We start from the raw sequence: 19,246 nt of genomic DNA, 5'->3' as shown, positions 1-19,246 counted from the left end.
CGCCCTTTTCAAAATACTCCAGAATACGTAAATTTTCGCCGCCTTCGAATTTACTGCAAACTCCTACAACTTTTTGAGCACATTAAAGCCCTCAAAAAGCCAATTCATTTAAGCTAAGAAAAATAATAATAATAACTAGGGCTACGTTGTAGCACTAACGGGCCCGAGCACAGGCAATTTCAAGTCTGTTGCGGTCGGGGAAGAGAGAGTGATCGATGACCAAGCGCACGTCTCTGCCTTGCGTGCGTTTTAAGCTCTGCAGCAAGAATAAACGCTTCACTTCCTGTAGCCAGCAGGTGGCGCTAGGATTTTAAGTCATGGTGTCCTTGTAGATGTCATCAGATCGCGACTCTTGTCTTACATGTCTAGTTTGGAGTTGATTGGACCAAATATGTCCAAGATACAGACGCTCGTGTTTTGATGGCATGTGATCAGACTTTGACTCCACGCCATGGTCAGAGTATGGTGTTTTCCTATTTTGTAGCAGGTAAAAATACCAGTTAAATGTCAACAGTTGTCTTTATTGTCGTTCTGTTATTTAATAAATGCAACAAACTATAGTTTTTATATATATTGTATAACTATATATATATATATGTATATATATAACTTTATAACCTGTGTTATCAAATATGTTGTGCGGCTCCAGACAGATTTAAATTGGGGGAAGAGGGGACGAAATGGCTTTTTCAATAGTTACATTTTGTGTCTTGATCAAACCATGGTGTTACACTGACCTCTGGTGACTTAATATTGGCACTACAGGTGTAATTCAATATTAAGTCACTAGAGAGCAGTGTTGGACCATTAACTACAGACATGGTGTTTTCATTTTGTTTATCAAATTTATAAGCCTCACCACGGTCACACAGATTGATGAAAAGTTTAAATTTTGATAACTTTAGATCTTCATCTTGTTTTGTACACATGCATCAAATTTTTACGTTGATTTGATGAAGGCCCTACGAGAAGTGAGTCAAACTGTAAGACATACAAAAACAAGACATTTGCTGTTGCCACCAGGGGACGCTGTGATTTTAAGTCACGATTTCTGTACCGATGTCTTCAGGTCGCGACTCTTGTCTTATGTGTATAGTTTGGACTCAATTGGACAAAATATGTCCAAGATACAGGAGCCTGTGTTTTGATGGCGTTTAATCAAACTTTGAGGCCACACCACGGTCAGACGGTTTTGCTAAAACTTAATCCTTCAATAACTTTAGATCTCCATTTTGTTGTGATGACGATCGTCTAAATTGTAAGTTGATTTGATGAAAGCTGTAGGAGGAGTACTTAAAAGAAAAAATATCGAATATGACCAAAATGGCCACTAAAGTCAAACTGGCGGGCTTCCTGTTGCGTTATTCATAATGCACTGATGGACTTTTTTGTGCATCTAGTCATGATACACAAAATAGTCTAGTTTTTTTGATGATCGGTGAATGCTAAATGAGGGGCTTTTCCGTAGGTGGCGCTATTGAGCGGTTTTGACACACCCGTTCCCAAATACTTCAGAATACGTAAACTTGCGCACATTTCTAATTTACTGTACACTTTAGAAACTTTTTGAGCACGTTAAAGCCCTCAAAAAGCCAATTCACTGAGCGAAGAAAAATAATAATAATAATAATCTTTTCAATTTCAATAGGTCCTCTCACCGATTTCGGTGCTCGGGCCCTAATAATAATAATAATCATTTCAATTTCAATAGGGCCTCCCACCGATTTCGGTGCTCGGGCCCTAATAATAATAAAAATCCTTACAGATTCAATAGGGCCTCTCACCATTCGGTGCTCGGGCCCTAATAATAAGAATAATGCCTACAATTTCAATAGGGCCTCTCACCATTCGGTGCTCGGGCCCTAACAATATAATGTTTATAGTTTGAGCGCAGTGAGGAGGTATAACACATAATTGATCTACCTCGGATGAGTAAAATGTTTTAGAGTGTCACTCTCTTCCCATAAAGAAGAATTGAAAACCGCAACCTCTCACGCAGGAGCAAAAATCTGTCCTTAAAGTTAATAGAAATAATTACGTGCAATCTATTGCGATATTGATCAATATAAACTAATCCTGAAGTTTTTATCTTGGTATAGGTTTTGGCCATATCGTCCTTTACAACAGAGTTTGATAATGGAAATCTTTCATCTGTCCAATATAATCATCATCGGATACTGAGGCTCAGATATCAGTTCCTAAGGGTCAAACAATTTTTCACTGATGTTTGACAAACTTATTCATGTTTTAAAGATATTGATGTGACGTTTCAGTGACAGCAGCCTCAAAAGACCACAGGGGTTCAGCCCCAAGGTCAGCTGTGGGAAATAAATAGTGTCAGGTGCAAGGGTCACACTTTAGTTCAGACATCATTTGGCTCGATGGCTTTACGGTTTGTCTCTATCCTCATTCTGAAATGAGTGGGAAACAAGAAAATGACTCAGTTCAGTGGATAAGGAAGGTTTAAAGAAAGCAGGTGGATATCTTTTGTAGATTAAATTATGGTAAAGAAATCAAACGCTGTATTGCTAATGAAATAACATCTTGTTTCTGTCTCAACAGTATCATTGCACAATAAGAAGCACTGCCCCGTGGTGCCCATCACTCCCATGCCCCACTACTCTGACATGGACACACCGGATCTCAAGAACAAACTCAACAGGTCAGTCAGTTCACTGTCATCTCCGCCCTTGTGTGAAAGAGTCGCTGAACCTTCTTTACCCTCATGTTTTTCTTTTTTAGTTAAATGCTATTAACTGAGGGACTATCCGATTACCTGGTGTCACTGTCAACTTAGTCTGTCAGGCTTTCCTCCTCTTTCCCAGCTTGTTTTCCTCCTCTCCATCTGTCGTCTGACTGTCTCCTCTGTGCAGGTTTGGCGTTCGGCCTTTACCCAAGCGCCAGATGATCCTCAAACTGAAGGAGATCCACCAGTACACCCACCAGCTGGTCAGTTCAGACTCGGAGGACGAGGCACCCTCTGCGGGGCCTGCTGCTAAGAGGAAGCCCCCCCCTAACACCAGTTCAGCGGCTCCTGGCAGCCAGACAGTGAAGTTTAAAGAGCCCAGTGCGCCGGCTGCCGTCTCCCCTCTCAAACAGCGAGCAGAGGAGGAGGAGGGAGAGCTGCTCTCTGCCTCACAGGGGTCCAACACCTCCTCAACAGCCGCCAGTGAAGAGTCTGGAAGGTACAGCGTGAATCGCCTCAGGTGTTACGCAGCTCCATTAGTTTAGTTGATTTACAGATTTTCAGAGGGCTCAGTTGATATTCTGTTCACTGGCATAGACAAGTGTTCCAGCTCGTGGTTCAAAGTGACACCATGAAACAAAAGTTTTGATCACTACTGGAAGTCCTGTCACACCACTGCACAGGCTGTGCTCAGGTTGACTCAGGGACACACTATCACTATAACATCAATGCTGCTATGAATTGCTTGTAGAATAAGTTTTTTTTTAACATCTACCACAATCAAAACAACGGCACCACGATTCAGTAATATAGTAGGTAACAGTTTTTGGAGGTAAAATGGGGCAGATTGACAACATTCAATAATACAAGTGTAAGATGGTGTATTATCACATCAAAAGGGAGTAGTACTTGGTGTAGTTTTGAAATAACTCATTGATACAGTTTTTTTTAACCACTCCCCTCCCTCTTATCAGGTCCAATCCAGAGCTATGCCTCACTTCCGATGGCGACTCAGACAGTGACGGCGGCATCTCTGCCTCCCAAGCTGTGACTAAACTTCAGGATCGCCTCAAGGCCGTGCGTTCATTCATCCTGTCGGACTCGGGGCTGTACAGTCAGATCCTCCAGTACCAGCCTCTGGTCCTCTCCCAGCTCCAACAGCGGCTGAAGGCGGCCGGGATCCGCCTGGGCGCCGCCAAGCTGATGGACTACCTGGACTCTCAGTGCATCACCTTCACCACGGCCAAGCCAGGCCACTCTGCACCCAGCCGCAGACGGGGAAAGAGGCCGAAGGCAGCGGGTGTAAGAGGAGCAGGCCGGAAGAAAACTGTTACAATTTCTCTTTAAAACACAGAGAGAGAGTGGCTGGTTTTACTTCAGTGTTTGGAACATTTGTCTGACAATGACTTTCTGGAAAAGAGGCCGTTAGAACTTTAAATTATAAGCGTTTTACAAAAGATTGTGGGTTTGCTCCTGATCAACTCGATTCCTCAACAGTTGATTCAGTTTTACCAGTTTGTTTAAAATGGAGGACAGTTTGGTTTAAGGTTTGACTGACTGAAAATAAAGAATACAAAAAGGTAAATGTTCAAATGCTCTGTGGTAAACAGAAGATCTTTTCATTCAAAAATGATTTCCTCAGTCAATCTCGATGTTTTCTGGAGTGGTATAATAAATCCTTATTTCACCTCTATTAATACCAAATTCAGATTTGTGTACATCAACAAAATACATTAATTAGAAGAAATTATTCCGCACAGAATGTTTGTTGAAACCCATTTTACTTGTTTTGTTCTTCAGTAGATTCATATCCAAAGCTCAGCAAAGACACACAGACAGCAGAGCACACTTGATAAAGGAGGAGGAGGAGAAAAAGAATCTCAACTTCTATCCAACACGTCACTCAAGTAGAGAGAGAGACGGGTCTTTTGTCGCAGCACAAAATGGAGTCCGCTCTGTTCACAGTCAGGTCAGCGATGGTGCATTCATGGCGGTTTTGTCTTGTGCACCCAGTTCTCTCTACGCAGCGTCAAATCAAGATGACGCGCCGCCCTATCGTGCCGCAGATCCTGGCGACGGACTCTGCTCCTCCCGCCGTCACTCCTGTAGCGCCGCTCGCCGATGGAGCATCAACAGAGTGCTTCCTGTCCCGACTCGAAGCCTCAACCGGTCATGACAGGTTGGCGATGTTGGCGAGGAAGCGCTGAGCCCACCACTCCTCCAGGTCTATGGGCACAAAGTCTGCAAGAGAGAAACAACAGAGGGGGATTAAAGTACAATCCAGTTTGTTCATCAATTATTAATTTTCTCAAGTGAATGCCCCTACAAATTTGTTATTAAAAGAAAGGAGGGATGATCTGTGCAGATGTACAAACGTGAAACCTGAGGGACTGTTCAAGTGCATTCATGCACCGGTCTACTTATGTGGTTACTAAGACAATCGAAAAGGTTTTCTCTATGGAAATTTTAAAATGTGTTAAAAGTCGTAAAAAATTTTTACGATTTTTGATAGCAGATAATCCTGAGGACAACTTGCAAGATATCACCTGTATCCGCTAGGGTTCGTCCTCTGGGGACCATATATTTCTTTGCAACAATCTATAGCAATCCACCCAATAGTTGTTGAAATATTTTTATCTGGACAAAATGACTGTCATTACTGGAGCAGCAAAACAGAAAAACATCACAATCAAAGGGACTGTTGATGAAATTCAGCTAAAAGATCATAGTAAATGCATAACTCAGACATTAACTGTTCATAACCACTGGGAGCCTCAGATCCTTAAATTAAATAAAAAAGGGTGTAGAAGAATCCTTCCTAAGCGACTGAAATGACCTTACAGAGCCTTCGACAGTGTGTGAACCAACAAGGGCTGGTTTATCTGGAAAAGTCCAGATCCCGTTAACTAAAAAGGAGTTAAAAATTAAAGAAGCATATTACACCAGTCTCCCTCTGGCTACAGATGAAGCCCTGGTTTGTGATTCATGCTGAGAGATTAGAGCAGCCATTCATGTTTCCTGTTGTGTTTAACAGGACCGGTCAGATTGCTGGTTCAATGTTCAGCAGGTTACACAGCAGGAGAAGGGTTATCATTTACTTTAAAAGGTCAGTGAATGGGAACGGGTTGAAAATCCAAATCACCCTGGTGTAAAGTCGCAGAGAGAAGAGTCAGGGACTTACTCTTCATTGCAGCACTGGGGATCTTCTCTGTGTACTGAACGGGCCCCTGGTGGACGGTCGACTTCCCGACGTCCTCATCCCCCAGCTCCTGCTCCAGTTCCTGCCACGCTGCACACAAACAAAAAAACATAAACTGAGTTACTTTACATGCATCAAGTCTTTATTTATTTTTTTAAATAATACCGCTAAACTAGAAGAGGACTAGAATACAAACCACCATTAAGGCAACAGTCCTCTTATGGAACCACATTTAAATTCACTAGGTCCAGATTTTTCCTTTGGATTTGGAACAAATTCCAAACACTAATAAATATCAGTCCCCTAAACATGTCAGATTTTTTCATCAAGATCCAGGAATTAGTCTCTAAGAAATCCACCACAATATTTAGAAAATAAATTCCTGTATCTGCCACCGGATCCTGATCTGCACCAAAATGTAATGGATTCTTCCGTAACACATACCACATCCTTCTGTCCTGGAGTTCATGTTTTTTTTTGTATGATCTTGTTTGCAAACAAAGGGACAGGGGTGAAAACATGACCTTCTTGGAGAAGCTAATAATTGTGATTTAATGTATGGGATTTTGGAAAGTGAAAAAAAGTCACAAAATTGTATGGGCTCTTCCTTCTGTCATGCCCCACCCATCCACAGTATTTCATGGAAATCGGTTAAGTAGTTTTTGTGGAAGGCTGCCAACAAACAAACAAATGCAGATGAAAACATAACCTCCTTGGCGGAGATGTGCAAAATGACATTTTCTTACTTCGGCCAAGAAGGTCATGTTGTCTTCTGTTTGTTTGTTGGTTGTTTATCAGCATGTTATCGCAAAGACTACTGAATGGTTTTCCACTAAACTTGGTGGAGGGATGAAACATGGGCCTAGAAAGAACCCATTACATTTTGACACGGATCAGTCTGTAATTTTCACCTTTTTCCTCAGGGAATAATTCATGGATCATGATGAAAAGAATCTGGCATATTTAGAGGACTGCTATCTATGAGTTCATGAAATTTGCTGCAGCTTGATTGGAGGTAAGGGGACTGTTGGGCCATAGTGGAGTTGTGCACAATTGTTTGCCTTTTTTCCTCCATTTCAAACATCCTGGCAGAGCTTATATTAAGATTATAACTATAAAGCTGATTTGCAAACACTAAAACAGAGCAGCACACTTAGAACTAAGCTGGACTGTGCTGTGTGTTAATCAGCTTCAGCCCCTGAAATGCACATGCTGACAGAAGCCGGTTGTGCGTGTGCATGAGGGAGGGTGAACAACTATGTAATCATGCCTAGAGGCGACATTAGTTGTTGTATTTGTTCAGGCCCATCAGGTTTTCTGCCTTGAAACGAGTCGACCGGCTGTGACAGAGGTTTTTCTTTAGGTGCGAGCGGTGGAGAAAAGGAAAAAAGCTCTTTCCCTCAGATGAACTTTAGCGTCACAAAAGGACATCACACAACTGACAGCGCTCAAGCAGTAACACAGATAGATGGCTGGTTCAGGCCAAGTCATTCATTTCGACCAGGGCATGAGAGTAATGCCCAGTACTGAGGCATGCTGGGTAAACTTCAAGACAGGGTGAATAGTGCACAGTGATGGTGTAGCTGACAATCTCCTCTGAGTGTCTGTGTGTGGACGGTTTGTTTTCCCCTCACACCCCATCAGGGCGGCTTCTACTGAACATGTGTTTGTGAGTTCAACGTGCACTGGAAAGAACAACTGCTGGAACAACTTAAACAATGACTTCAATTGGTAACACACCAATGAATTCAGTTTGTTCGACTCAAACTTACCAAGTTCAATTATTACAAGGGGGGCTGTCACAAGGTAAATCGGTAAACCACCCCCCTTCCAAATAAATAATTTATTTCATAGGATAAAAGGTACTTTAAGTGAAGGATAAAAGTATAAAACTATGTTAGGTTATTCCACCGCTAACACTCAATTCATCCATACCAGTAACTCAAGTAAAGACATGTAGAGTGATGCAGACAGTCTGTGGTACTAAAGGAGCTGATTGGTCAGTGGGCTGAGATTTCATTCTGCTTGATCTCTTATCTCCAACTCAACCTGCTCCGGAACAGGTTAGCCATTCAGCACTAGTTACCACGGTGACAAGCTTCACAGGACTGAACAACCCTGAAGTAAACCTGATTTGTGTCAGATGTAATGAAACTCCTTCAAAGCAATCATGAGATATCATGTTCAAGAGGCCACTAAATGACAGCCATCTTTAACCTTTGACCTTTAAAAAACAAAATCTAATCAGGTCATATTTGAGTCCAAACAAACCTTTGGCCAAAATTTGAAGAATTAATCAAGAATGTTCTCTGACAGAATTCCTGAGCTATTTCATTAGTGGGTGTGGGAAGAAATGACAGAGCAACAACACACAACGCCTGTGTGAAAACACACAACGCCTCGTATGTCCTGAAATACTGCTGAACGTTATGAAGACGACTACGACTGCTAGTTGTTCTCATCATCAATGAATCTGTTGATTTATAACTTAATAACTTTCTTATTTTGTCCGACTAACCCCCCAAAATTCCGTTAGTTCAGTTCAAGCAGCTGTAATGATTAATCTGGTATAACAAACTGTTGCTGATTATTTTTCCCTCAATTGACTTCTCACCTCTGATTTAAAACCACTGTCAGCTAAATGTTCAGGTTTCAATTTGTGGGACTGCAGAAAATCTTCTAAAATAAGTAACACAACCTCCGATTTGTAACCGTGTAACCTGGGGTCAAACACCTCCTGTCTCTCCTGGCGTCATGATCTACAACCTCCCATCAGATGATCCCGGTGACCCTCACCTTCATACACAAATCTGACGTTCTCCTCGTGTTCTGGAGTGAATCCCTCTACCGGGCAGCTGGCCTTCTGCGTGGCTGCGCCGTGGTAGCGCTTCCCATTGAGGCGGTTGAACACGATCTTCGGGGGTGGCGAGCTGAAGAGACGAGAGGGGGGTTAATCACTTAGAGGGGTTCAGACAAAACAAACACAAAACCCATGTGGAAAATCCCAATATGAATAAGAAGGTTAACTTCAGGTAACTTCAATGTTCCTAGACTGGCAGGTGGAGTATTGAACTGTAGTGATGCTCACAGCCTCGGATGGAGCCTTTAAGCAGGAATATTCACAAATATTAACTCTATGTTATTCTTTTTGGCTTCGATTTGTGTTTTTGTGTCGAGAAGCTTCTTTGATAATCCAAGAATGCCTTTCAACAACTGTCAGGAAAAAGGTCACGAAATGTGCTGCCGAGGTAAAACCACATGACTTTGGTGGAGAGGAGAAAGAGGGAGAACTGTAGCCTTCATTAAGTTATGTTTTCATTTGTTAGTTTAGCACTACCATGAGTTGGGGAAGAACCCCTTATATTGAGAGGTGCAGATCGGGATCAGGAGGATTTGTTAAACATTGAGAGATAGTTTCACATTTTCATTGATTTCTCAGAATAATTAATGAATCGGACTTACAGTATGTAGGGACTGATATATATGCTCTGTATTTTCATCGCAATTTCCTGATCTTGATGAATGTTTAAAGTGCTTTACAGATCAGTGCACCGAATTGTCCATCACACATCACTCTCAGTGTCAGCATCAAGGGCTCAGTATCTTGCCGAGGACACTGTGTCATACGTAGTGAAGGCATCGAACCACTGACCCTAGTGGTTAGTGGACGACCCGCTCTTTCTTCTGAGACCCACCTGCCAGCATCTGGTGCAAATCCACATAAAAATCGAGATGTGGCGAATTTAAATGTGGTTTCATGTGGAGACTATTGGGCCTTGTAATTGACTATTGACACTTAGAGATATGTACTCTAGTGTCATTCTAGTTCAAAATGCAAGACATATTGTCGCTGCAATGCATAGTGGTTAAATGAGGCCTGTGTGTGCATTAATAACTTTTGGTCTTTGCTTAAAAATTTCACCTTTTATAAATGACATTAAATTACCATATTAGATCACACTCAGATACGTTTTTCTAATATTTGATCCACACCTTCTGCATTAGTGAAGGTTGTAATAGACTGAAGTGACTTTAGGCAAGTATACAATTAAATAGCTGCTGAATTGATCATGGCACGCACAGTTTGTAGAGGGTCGGATGTATGTCCGATAATGGAAGCAGCGAGACCACCCGGGTCACAGCGAGGTGATACACTATCGCTCTGAGGGCACACGTGAGGAGTAATATTTAGGGCCCACGTTGCTGAAACACATGGACACACACACACACATTACACAAACACGGACACACACTACTTACTTGGACGTGAGCCAGGTCGTCGGCCTGAGCTTCAAGTCGCTGAACTTGCTCTCGATCTGCTGTGTTGGACCTGACAGACAAAACCCGGAGGGAAATTATCCACGTGCTCGGTTTGTTATGAAGCTGACGTGACGTTACATCATGCCGACACACTCACTCACACATGCACACAACCACACGCACACAAACTCACACACACTCACTCGCACGCAAACACACGCACACTCACCTGTCCTCCGCTGTGTAGCAAGTTTGCTGGGACCTCTGGTGATTGTGTACATCATGTGTCGTAACCTGCAGCAGCTCCAGTCTGTGTGGGGGGGTGGGGGAGTGTCTCTGTGCGCGTGCGTGTTTGTATGAACTCCGCAGCTTCCTCTGTCCTCCACCTGACGCAGCCACCACCGACCGGACCTACCCGTGTTCCCCGGCCCCGCTGCTCCCCTCTCGGGCCTGACGCCTGCAGCAGAGTCGCTGTGTGGAACCCGCCGCCCGGCTCCTCCTCAGCAGCAGGTGTTGAGCCGTGAGGACGCCCGGGTTGGTGTGTAGGTCACCCAAGGAGAAAGCGGCTGCACATGACGGGGATCAGCGGGAAGTTGTCCCGGAGAGGAGGAGCGTAACCTGTGGTTCCTGAAGCCCGGGGACAGTGACACTCCGGGTCGGACACTCTGCCGTCGCTGCTCCGCTGCTCCGGGACTCGGTGCGACTCCTCTGCTCCCTGACAAGGACACTGCACACTTTAGATAATTCATCAGGACGGAAACACACCATCCTTCACCAGCGTCAAGCCACTCGGACTCAACAGCACACACGTCCGCTGCTGATTTTCAAAATAAATGCCCCGCGTTAGTGTTTGTTACATCACCGGTGGAAATGTGACAAAACCCATTTACTTTCTTACTGTGCTTTAGTACAGGTTTCATTAACCTGCACAATAATTAATCAACAAATATATTTTAAAAGTATATCTGTATTATCTGTGGACAATAGTGATAATTTGCCTTTTGCACTTTATTTGTCGTATAAAAAGGCGGTGGTCTAGTGGCAGAAACTTGGACTATGTGCAGAGAAGGTCTCTGGTTCGACTCCACGGAGGGACAACAAAAGATGAATCTGTCCAAAAATCCAAGAGTCTCCCTAACCTGTCTAGTGCCCCTGAGCAAGGCACCTTACTCCCCCAACATCTGCTCCCCGAGCGCCGTACATGGTCGCTCACTGCTCTGTGTGTCCTGCACCAGATGGGTCAAAAGCAGAAGTTAAATTTTCCTACCAGCATGAGTGTGCCTTTGCATGTCTGTGCATGTGTCTGGGACAAATAAATGCATCTTAATCTCTTAATCTTAAAAAACTGCTAAGTATCACTTCCATAGATTTCAAAATTGTCGCATTATTAACCCACATTGAGATATTACCTACAGTTTCTGATGAAAACATGGAAACATAACCCAATTCATCCGTCTGATATTCGACATCTTGCAAATCAAAATGCAGTGTTCATGAAGTGGAGGGTTGGGATTTTCTTTAATACTTAAATGAGTCAGATGCGTGTGAGAGGCTTTTACTGTGAAGTCGGGAACTCCTCTTGTGCGCGCTCGTTATTTCCGGTCGTGCAACTTTACGCAGGCGGGCACCCCCGGTCCTTCAGGGACGTCACAACACACCCCCTCAGACGGTTTTGGAGGAGGGGCTGCAGGGTCACCTTTCACCTATAAAGGTTTACACAGATAAACATGCTCACTGAGAAAGAGAATAAAAATCGATATTTTTCTGCAGACGTTGCAGATATTCTTGCTCTCTAAATATTCTTAACTAATGAAGTCTGACAATTGATCCGTTGCCATGACAGCGTGCATGGTGCCACTCAAAACCCTGGATCACTAGCTGTAAACCGTCCACTCCATGTTGCGTCAGGTCTTATTATGTTCGGTACCTCCTGTATCAGCCCTGTGAGATGTCAGCTAACCTGTGACAGTAGCTGAAGATCAGCCGGCACCAGCAGCGGCTCAGACGGGCTTATCCAGGGTGATATCCAACACAACTTCCCCCTCGCTCAGCTGCACTATCTGGGTCAGTCACCTGAGTCTCTGGGCCCACGAGCTAATCATCAACAGTCCACACACCTCAGCCTGAGTATTCACAGCAGCACAGAGGCCAACCTGAGGTCAAACTATAGCTGTGTAGTACTGAGGGAGATAGGTTTAGCAGTGCCCACCTTTCTCCATCTATTGAACTTCTTCTTCTTAGAATCAGCGTCTGTTTAAAACAGTGTGGGCAGATGTTCAGTTTTGAGCAAGGTAGTAAATAATGTATTGTCTTATCAGTCGATTGCCTGTTCCATCACAATACTTTGATTCATTATACTTGAGTGTGAAATGGGGTAAACATTACTGCGGTTGGTCAGCAAGAGCAGCGGATCTTCAGGGACCCATCAGGTGTTCCGGGTGCAAGAAAACCAACATGTCAAAGGTGGAGGTGGCAGGAGCGCTACATCCTCAAACCACCGGTGCTCATGGAAGGGAATACACAGGCTCAGAGACGTCTTCATCCCCAAAGCCAGGGGACTGATAAACTCCTCTAAACCGCCTTCAGACCGTTTCACTCCTCTTAACTTCCATAAGATTCACATTGTAATATTTACACTCCCAGTTATCAGTAATAATTACATTCTCATTATTTTATTCTACTCAGTAATATATTTTATTTTAGTATACAATTTGTATTTTATTAGTTTTGGTATACACTTAACAGTATTTTTGAGCATGGCTAGAAGGGAGCCTGTGACTACTGTATGGAATTGTTGTGCACATGACAAATCAAGTCATAGATCATATTTTTGAATTGAATAATGTTAAAAAAGTTAAAGGCAAAGTTATGTCCAAAAATAAAGGCATGGAGAATCCAATGTTAAAGGCCTCTTGGACCCGGATTCTTCATTCCATTATTCCAGGACATAAGTTTTCCTCTAATGTCCCTTTGCTGATCCAGGGTGCAAGAAAAAACAAACAACGTCACTTTGAAATGAGAAATAAAACATTTAATACATCAGAATATTCAACCAGGACATCATGAATTATTTCTCAAGTTCTTTAAGTCTCACTTCTTAGAGTGACAATCTAATGTATTTAAACTTTTCAAGTCTGCTCAGATTAAAATCTGCATGGATCAACCACAAAAGCAGCTGATAGTGTACAAACAGTGTAGCACTCAGTCTAAAAGCATTTCTAACAGAGAATAAAACATTAGGTATAATTAAAAAACCAGTTTGTAAGGCCATGAAGTCGTCTCACTTGCAGTTTACATTGTTGGAGTTAGCGGATACACCTGTGCTTTTTCTGCAATGAAAGATGTTCACCATTTCTGTTTTATTTCCGTCTCCTCACTGCCCATCACTGCACCGTACGTGAGGAGCTGCTTTCGTATACATTTCAGAAGTCAGTCTGTCACATGCACTCAGACGTCAGAGTCTCATTACTCAACTCTACTGCACTTTTAAAGCCTCACTAATCTCTGTACATTCACTTCTTCATTTCTTGCTACTACATATTTGATTGCTGCTGTTATCATGTGGAGCAACATAAATGTGAGAAAAGCTGCAGAAGGATGATTTGTTCTTACTAAAGACCCACAGACAAATAAATTAATATAAAAGCTAAAAGTGACTGGTATCTGCTCTACAGACACAGTGAGGTCCACCACCAAGAAATAATGACAAAATGTCATTATTTCAAAATAATACTAAAACCTAGCTGTGTAATAATGACATTATATTGCTTTTGAATGCAGCTGCCCCACACCGGCCTGTGCAGCCATGTAATATGTAAAAACTATAGAAGCTGCTTTTCCCTTTATGACGGTAAATTGTTGCAACACAGAAGAATGACACAAGCTCAACAAACCAATATTTATATGTATTATTTTAAAGACAAATCTAGTTCCAAATGTATTAAATATATAAAAATGTTGATCGGTACTTATTCATTTTTCATGAGTGATTATCATCTGTAGGTAGTTCATTCCAGACTAATGGGGATTACTAAGTAGAAAGCACAGATGGTGCATGACAATACAGTGTTGTGCATATATACTGTATATAGAGACAGCAAGATGGAGGCAATTATCAAGACAATAAAATCATTGCATTCCTGAGTGGGTGAATACAGTACATTTGATTAAGGTCTATATTAAAAATGCTTGTATTGAAGCTATTATAAACATGTCTGAGAGAATTCATCATCACATTAAAATGATTATGTCCAAATAAAACCTGTGACGTGGGATCATGTTACTAAGAATGGCACCCAGTCTGATTAGATTAAATCAACACAGTGGCTCCTGTGTGTTCTCCTCCACCACGACACATGTCGGTGAGGAGAAGAGAAACATCTCGTCCATGAGGGGTGTTGTCTCAAGTGTGTGTTTGAGCCTTTCTGGCTGGTGTCAGTAATGAGGATCACAGTCTTCCACCAGGCTGTCTGTGATGTAGTTGACTTGGAGCAGCGTGTGGTAATACTCCTTCTCCACTTTTGTGTTGACTGTCCAGGCCACAACCTCCACCCCTCTCTGGGCCCAGTACTGCACGTAGTCCCTGTATACAGCACAGACACACACACACACACACACACACACACACACAGTTATACTCTGGTATGAACAACTGGATTTATGTTCCACACGTTGTTAGTACTTTCCTGTTACTTCTTTGTGACTTTTTTTGAAATTCTAGTTTACATTTCACTGAGCGAATATTTCATCTGTAAAATATATTTTAATGTCTGGTAATATTAAATAAAACAAAAACAAAGAACAGGCTTCTCACGGCCCTTTAAAAGCTGTGCAGGTATCTTATGTCCTCCTGAACAGTTCCGAACAGGAACATCAGTATGTTAAACAAACCCTGTGAGACAAATTATCATAATGATGCCTTTTCTCAGCCCAAAAATGATAATTCACTCCGTATCTACTCACAGATGAAGGCATTTCATGTTTTTAACTTTTGATGAATCGAACACCAATTACTGCAATTGTTTTGGATTTGGCTGCCACGCTGTTTACCCCTGATACTCAAGTGTTTTGGCAACTCAAACACTTCACCCACCCCTCCATTGGCATAGTGGTGAGTAGAAAGGGAGTGAATTTGTAGTTTTTCTGTGACCTATCCCTTTAAGGTTCTAGTTTGGATGAGGGTATATGATTCTCAGCTGCAGAAACTCACGGTGAGACAAAGTTCTTTTGTATTAGGAAGGCTGAGACGCCACAGAGCTTCCACAGCACATGATGATGAGCCCAGTCCAGAACTACGTCCATCAGTGTCATCCAGTGGTGTTTCCAAAGAGAGGAGAATCGCGGGACACCGTCTCCCAACCGACTCAGACTCCACGGTCGATGTGTCAACGCTGTGACCACCTCTGGGTCACTCTGTCTCATCTGGGGGACGAACAGAAACAAAGTGCTGGTTATGTTTGCTGAACACAGAGGTTAGCTAGGCATTACAGCTTCTTGAACCTGCACTACTTGTAACACGGTTGTAATGATATGCGTTCACATTGATCCATTCAGATGGGGACTAAGTAAGGTGTAAGTACAGGTTAAGGTTTAGGCCCAGGCAGAGTATAGGTCCAAGATAATAAGAAACACCATGTTGGGTCATGCTGCAAATATGCTCAGTTTTAGGCAACATGGTATTTAGGGTTAGAGTCCAGCTGTTTGAGCCATGCTACACTATTTTGTTAATGCAGATATAATGGAAGGGAGTTGAAAACAGAGGATCACATTTAGTTATGTAGGCTACAGTATGTGCAGCCTGCTCTCATGAAAGTATCAAACTGTTAATTTCTCATTTACTGGATCCTCAATACAGTCACTGACAACTCATCTTCAGCGTCACCCTTTTGGTGTATGCTTTTTCAGTCCAACTCTTTTCTTTCTGTCTTCACACTTTGCAGGCGCCCACTTACCCTGTAGATGACCTTGGGCTCAAAGGAGCAGACGATGCTGCTGTTGTAGAGGACTGGATGTTTCTTGTACAACTCTGTAAGGGCTGCGGCTGCCTGAGAGGAGAGCAGGGAAATGTGGTTATTGCAGTTCAGTCGACTGTTGGCAGTGTATACGTATGTGTGTGTGTGAGGCTTTAAGTCATTGTGTTTGTGTTCCTATGCATCCAGTTGGGGGTAACTAGCAGCTGTGTGTGCGTGTGGACACACTGAAGCCGGCCTGAAACAACCACCACCACCTGCAAACTTAATTGCTATGAGCTTTAGAAAAGTAACAAAGTAAATTATTATCCTAAAAATAACTTTCCACCCTGGGTAAGAAGTAAAGAAATGTACTTGATTCATTTAAAGACCCCTGCAGATATTCTATGATCGATTTGTACTGGAATGCAGTAAACACCATCTCTGGTTTATTTTAAACACATCAGCATTATGCAATGTTGACTGGATTCAGATCAATTGAATCAACATAGTATGCCAGACATGCGCAGACTGGATATAATGGGGTTGTTGGGTTTGTTGGCTGCACCTCATCTGGATGACCTTTCACATCAAAGTAGATGACAAGTTGCAGTTTGATGCATTCCTCCACGGCCTCTTCCAAGGTTGGGATCGTCTCCCCTGCAAACTTCTCGCTGGTAACGGAGGACACAAAAGGGACACTGCTACGTCAGACTTGCATGCATCCAAATGAACAGGGAAACAACACGTTTAACTTTTTAACAGTTATTATCTCTCTGCTGTAGTGAAATGAAATGGATGTGATAATGTTCATAAGAAGAACCCGACTGATTTAAAACATACTTGGCGATATGAAAACGTTTTCACAGAATAAACTAACACAAAGACAAGTAACGTATTAATGTGTACAAAAAATTCAAACTCTGTAAATTGACCATTTCAATGGAGGACTCGTATCTGAACAGTTGTTTTTAGACAAAGTGCATTTCTAAGAGAACTAGTTAATCATTAGAGAGAGAGACGCTGATAAAGTAGATTAACCAACCGTAATCCACACTTTAGATTCCAGCCTACTCAAAAACACACAACTTGTCACACCTGCTGCCACACCTCGAAGAGTTGCTACTATAGACGCATTTATCAAAAACCTGCTTCCCTTCCTTCCTTTTCAAGTCAACTATCTGGTTTCATTAAGCCTACCGTGACATTTAACTCTGGATTCAGCAGGAAATCAGCAAGGATGTACGAAAGTAGTTTAAATGAAAATACTTAAATGCACCACAATCAGTTGCTGCTTAAGATGGTTTTCATTCCGAATATGACAAGCTGATGGATACACTTAAGGATGCATATTTTTGGGATGGATCTCTGGTATTCTATCGGCTTAGAACCTAGTGCTTGAAAAAGTCTATTTCCCAGCATGCTTGCGTTTGCTTTCCTAGATATATTCCCCTTTCTTACCTGAGTCGATGTTTAGCAGCTGCATCCAGTTTACGCAAGTCAGAAAGTCTCATCTGGCTGAGGGGTCCTGACCCGTTAGTGGTCCGGTCCACAGTCTCGTCATGCATGAGTATTGGAACGCCGTCTGCAGAGAACTCCAGGTCCAGCTCCACACCTCCTGCCCCATTTTTCCTGGCCTGGAGCAGAATAAATGGATTTGAGAGTTGGAAGCCACGTATTTCAAAAGACTTTGTATCTGGGTATAATATTCAACCAACAAAATTGAAGCTCAGTAAAAATGAAATGTTTTTTTTTCTGGAAAACACGGTTTCCAACATAGTAGCTTTGTTAATGTGAAAACGGTTTTGGAAAAATACTGTCAGATGAAGAGAGGAAATATTCAAAGGTTTGGACCCGTGTGCATGTTCTCTCTGTGTCTGTGGAGGCTTTCTCCAACTACTCTTCTAAAACTCTCAAATAAAGAGATTCTGCATTCAGTTCATGTGGTGTATTAGCTCCTCACAGCTTTTACAACTGTCCTGCTGTGTTCGAGTGTACTTGGTTCACTGAGTAGTGAGTATCAGTGTGGGTGGTGTGTGCAGAGACCGTGGTTAAATAGGACATGATGTCCTGATGGAGGGCTGGTGTTTTCTATCCATATTTTAATAGTACACCTGTAAATTCCTGTCAGATTATAGTACCATGGACAGACGCCTCGGGCCAGAGCAACAGGCATGTGTGTCTCTCACCTCCCGGATGGCTGCTATCGTGTTCTCCGGTGCGTCGTGCCCCCCGCCCCGGTGGGCCACCGCTGACACCTTGTCGGAGCCGGGGTGCAGGACCTGCTGGACCCGGCTGGCTGGTACCTGAGGGAACCTGAACATGGCCAGAAACAGGTAGAGGGACACGGTGAGGACGGTGGTCCACAGCGGGCTCCGGGTTCCCAGCAGGACCAGCACGAAGACCACCGAGTACAGGGTGACTTCATCCCCCAGCTGCAGCATCGTTGCCCCGCGGTGTCAGCCTGTCTCCCTGAAACCACCGCTGATTGGCAGCTAATGCTAGCTACTGTTAGCTACTGTTAGCTACTCGTCCTGCTGATGTCTTCACATGTGAACATGACACCAGCTCAGGTTACAGCACCATAGACTCTTTATAAAAACAGGTCCAGTAAACAGAGCTGGGAGGAGAAGCTGCTGACACAGGGAGACAGTACTGGAAAGCTCAAATCGAAACACCGGTAGCTCGTAGAGGCACTTCCGGTGTCAGACTCCCACTGATCTGTAAAGGCAGCTGGCTCTGATACCCCACTGTTTGGAGGCAGCTGTCCCAGTTGCCATAAGTGTGTGTGGGGGCAGTTGTCTCGTCACTGCCACCCCAATGTCTGAGAGCAACTATCAAGAGAAGCTCCATACCCATCAGTTCCGTATGCTTGATCTTGGTGTCTATGGATAGTGTTAGAATTTCAATATTTTAGCTATAGTCTGTGTCTAACTCAACTCTAAATGAATAAAGATAGAAGTAGTTTGAGCCAGATAAGGCCTTCACGCAAATGATTAATAATAACCCTTTCCTTCCAAGTGTTTAATCTTGAAAGTTAGAATGTGTCTGCGTCACAATGCTGTTTCGTTGTTTTGGTTAAATTGTTTTGAATGTCTGTACAAACAGAACATTGTTTTGATATAGCAAGAACACAATAATCTTCTCTCCAAT

General features: G+C 43.0%; 3 protein-coding genes across 3 annotated transcripts in view; 1 reads left to right on the top strand and 2 right to left on the bottom strand.

The window, feature by feature from the left end:
• The window catches only part of slx4 (SLX4 structure-specific endonuclease subunit homolog (S. cerevisiae)), a 29,871-nt gene extending 25,592 nt beyond the window's left edge, over window positions 1-4,279 (top strand). Inside the window, exons 12-14 of the mRNA XM_053419376.1 lie at window positions 2,563-2,662; window positions 2,874-3,185; window positions 3,661-4,279. Coding sequence (XP_053275351.1) covers window positions 2,563-2,662; window positions 2,874-3,185; window positions 3,661-4,033 — 785 coding nt within the window. The 3' untranslated portion in view covers window positions 4,034-4,279. The remainder of the gene's footprint in view (window positions 1-2,562; window positions 2,663-2,873; window positions 3,186-3,660) is intronic.
• A 171-nt stretch (window positions 4,280-4,450) lies between these two features.
• On the bottom strand, window positions 4,451-11,222 carry mcrip2 (MAPK regulated corepressor interacting protein 2). Its single transcript, XM_053419377.1, has 5 exons — window positions 10,375-11,222; window positions 10,146-10,215; window positions 8,682-8,815; window positions 5,868-5,975; window positions 4,451-4,927 (listed from the first exon to the last, which is right to left on the bottom strand). The coding sequence occupies exons 1-5, from the start codon at window positions 10,427-10,429 to the stop codon at window positions 4,857-4,859; spliced, it is 438 nt and encodes a 145-aa protein (XP_053275352.1). The 5' UTR covers window positions 10,430-11,222; the 3' UTR covers window positions 4,451-4,856.
• A 2,807-nt stretch (window positions 11,223-14,029) lies between these two features.
• Window positions 14,030-18,821, bottom strand: gde1 (glycerophosphodiester phosphodiesterase 1). The gene is made up of 6 exons (XM_053419236.1): window positions 18,283-18,821; window positions 17,555-17,730; window positions 16,662-16,767; window positions 16,097-16,189; window positions 15,355-15,566; window positions 14,030-14,727 (listed from the first exon to the last, which is right to left on the bottom strand). Exons 1-6 carry the CDS (start codon window positions 18,535-18,537, stop codon window positions 14,580-14,582), a joined length of 990 nt encoding a protein of 329 aa, XP_053275211.1. The 5' UTR covers window positions 18,538-18,821; the 3' UTR covers window positions 14,030-14,579.
• Between the last annotated feature and the right edge of the window lie 425 nt (window positions 18,822-19,246).

The sequence above is a fragment of the Pleuronectes platessa genome, chromosome 3 (assembly GCF_947347685.1).
Source record: "Pleuronectes platessa chromosome 3, fPlePla1.1, whole genome shotgun sequence".
NCBI lineage: Eukaryota > Metazoa > Chordata > Actinopteri > Pleuronectiformes > Pleuronectidae > Pleuronectes > Pleuronectes platessa.
The sequence above is the reverse complement of the archived record's forward strand: the minus strand, read 5'-3'. Positions and strand labels throughout refer to the sequence as shown.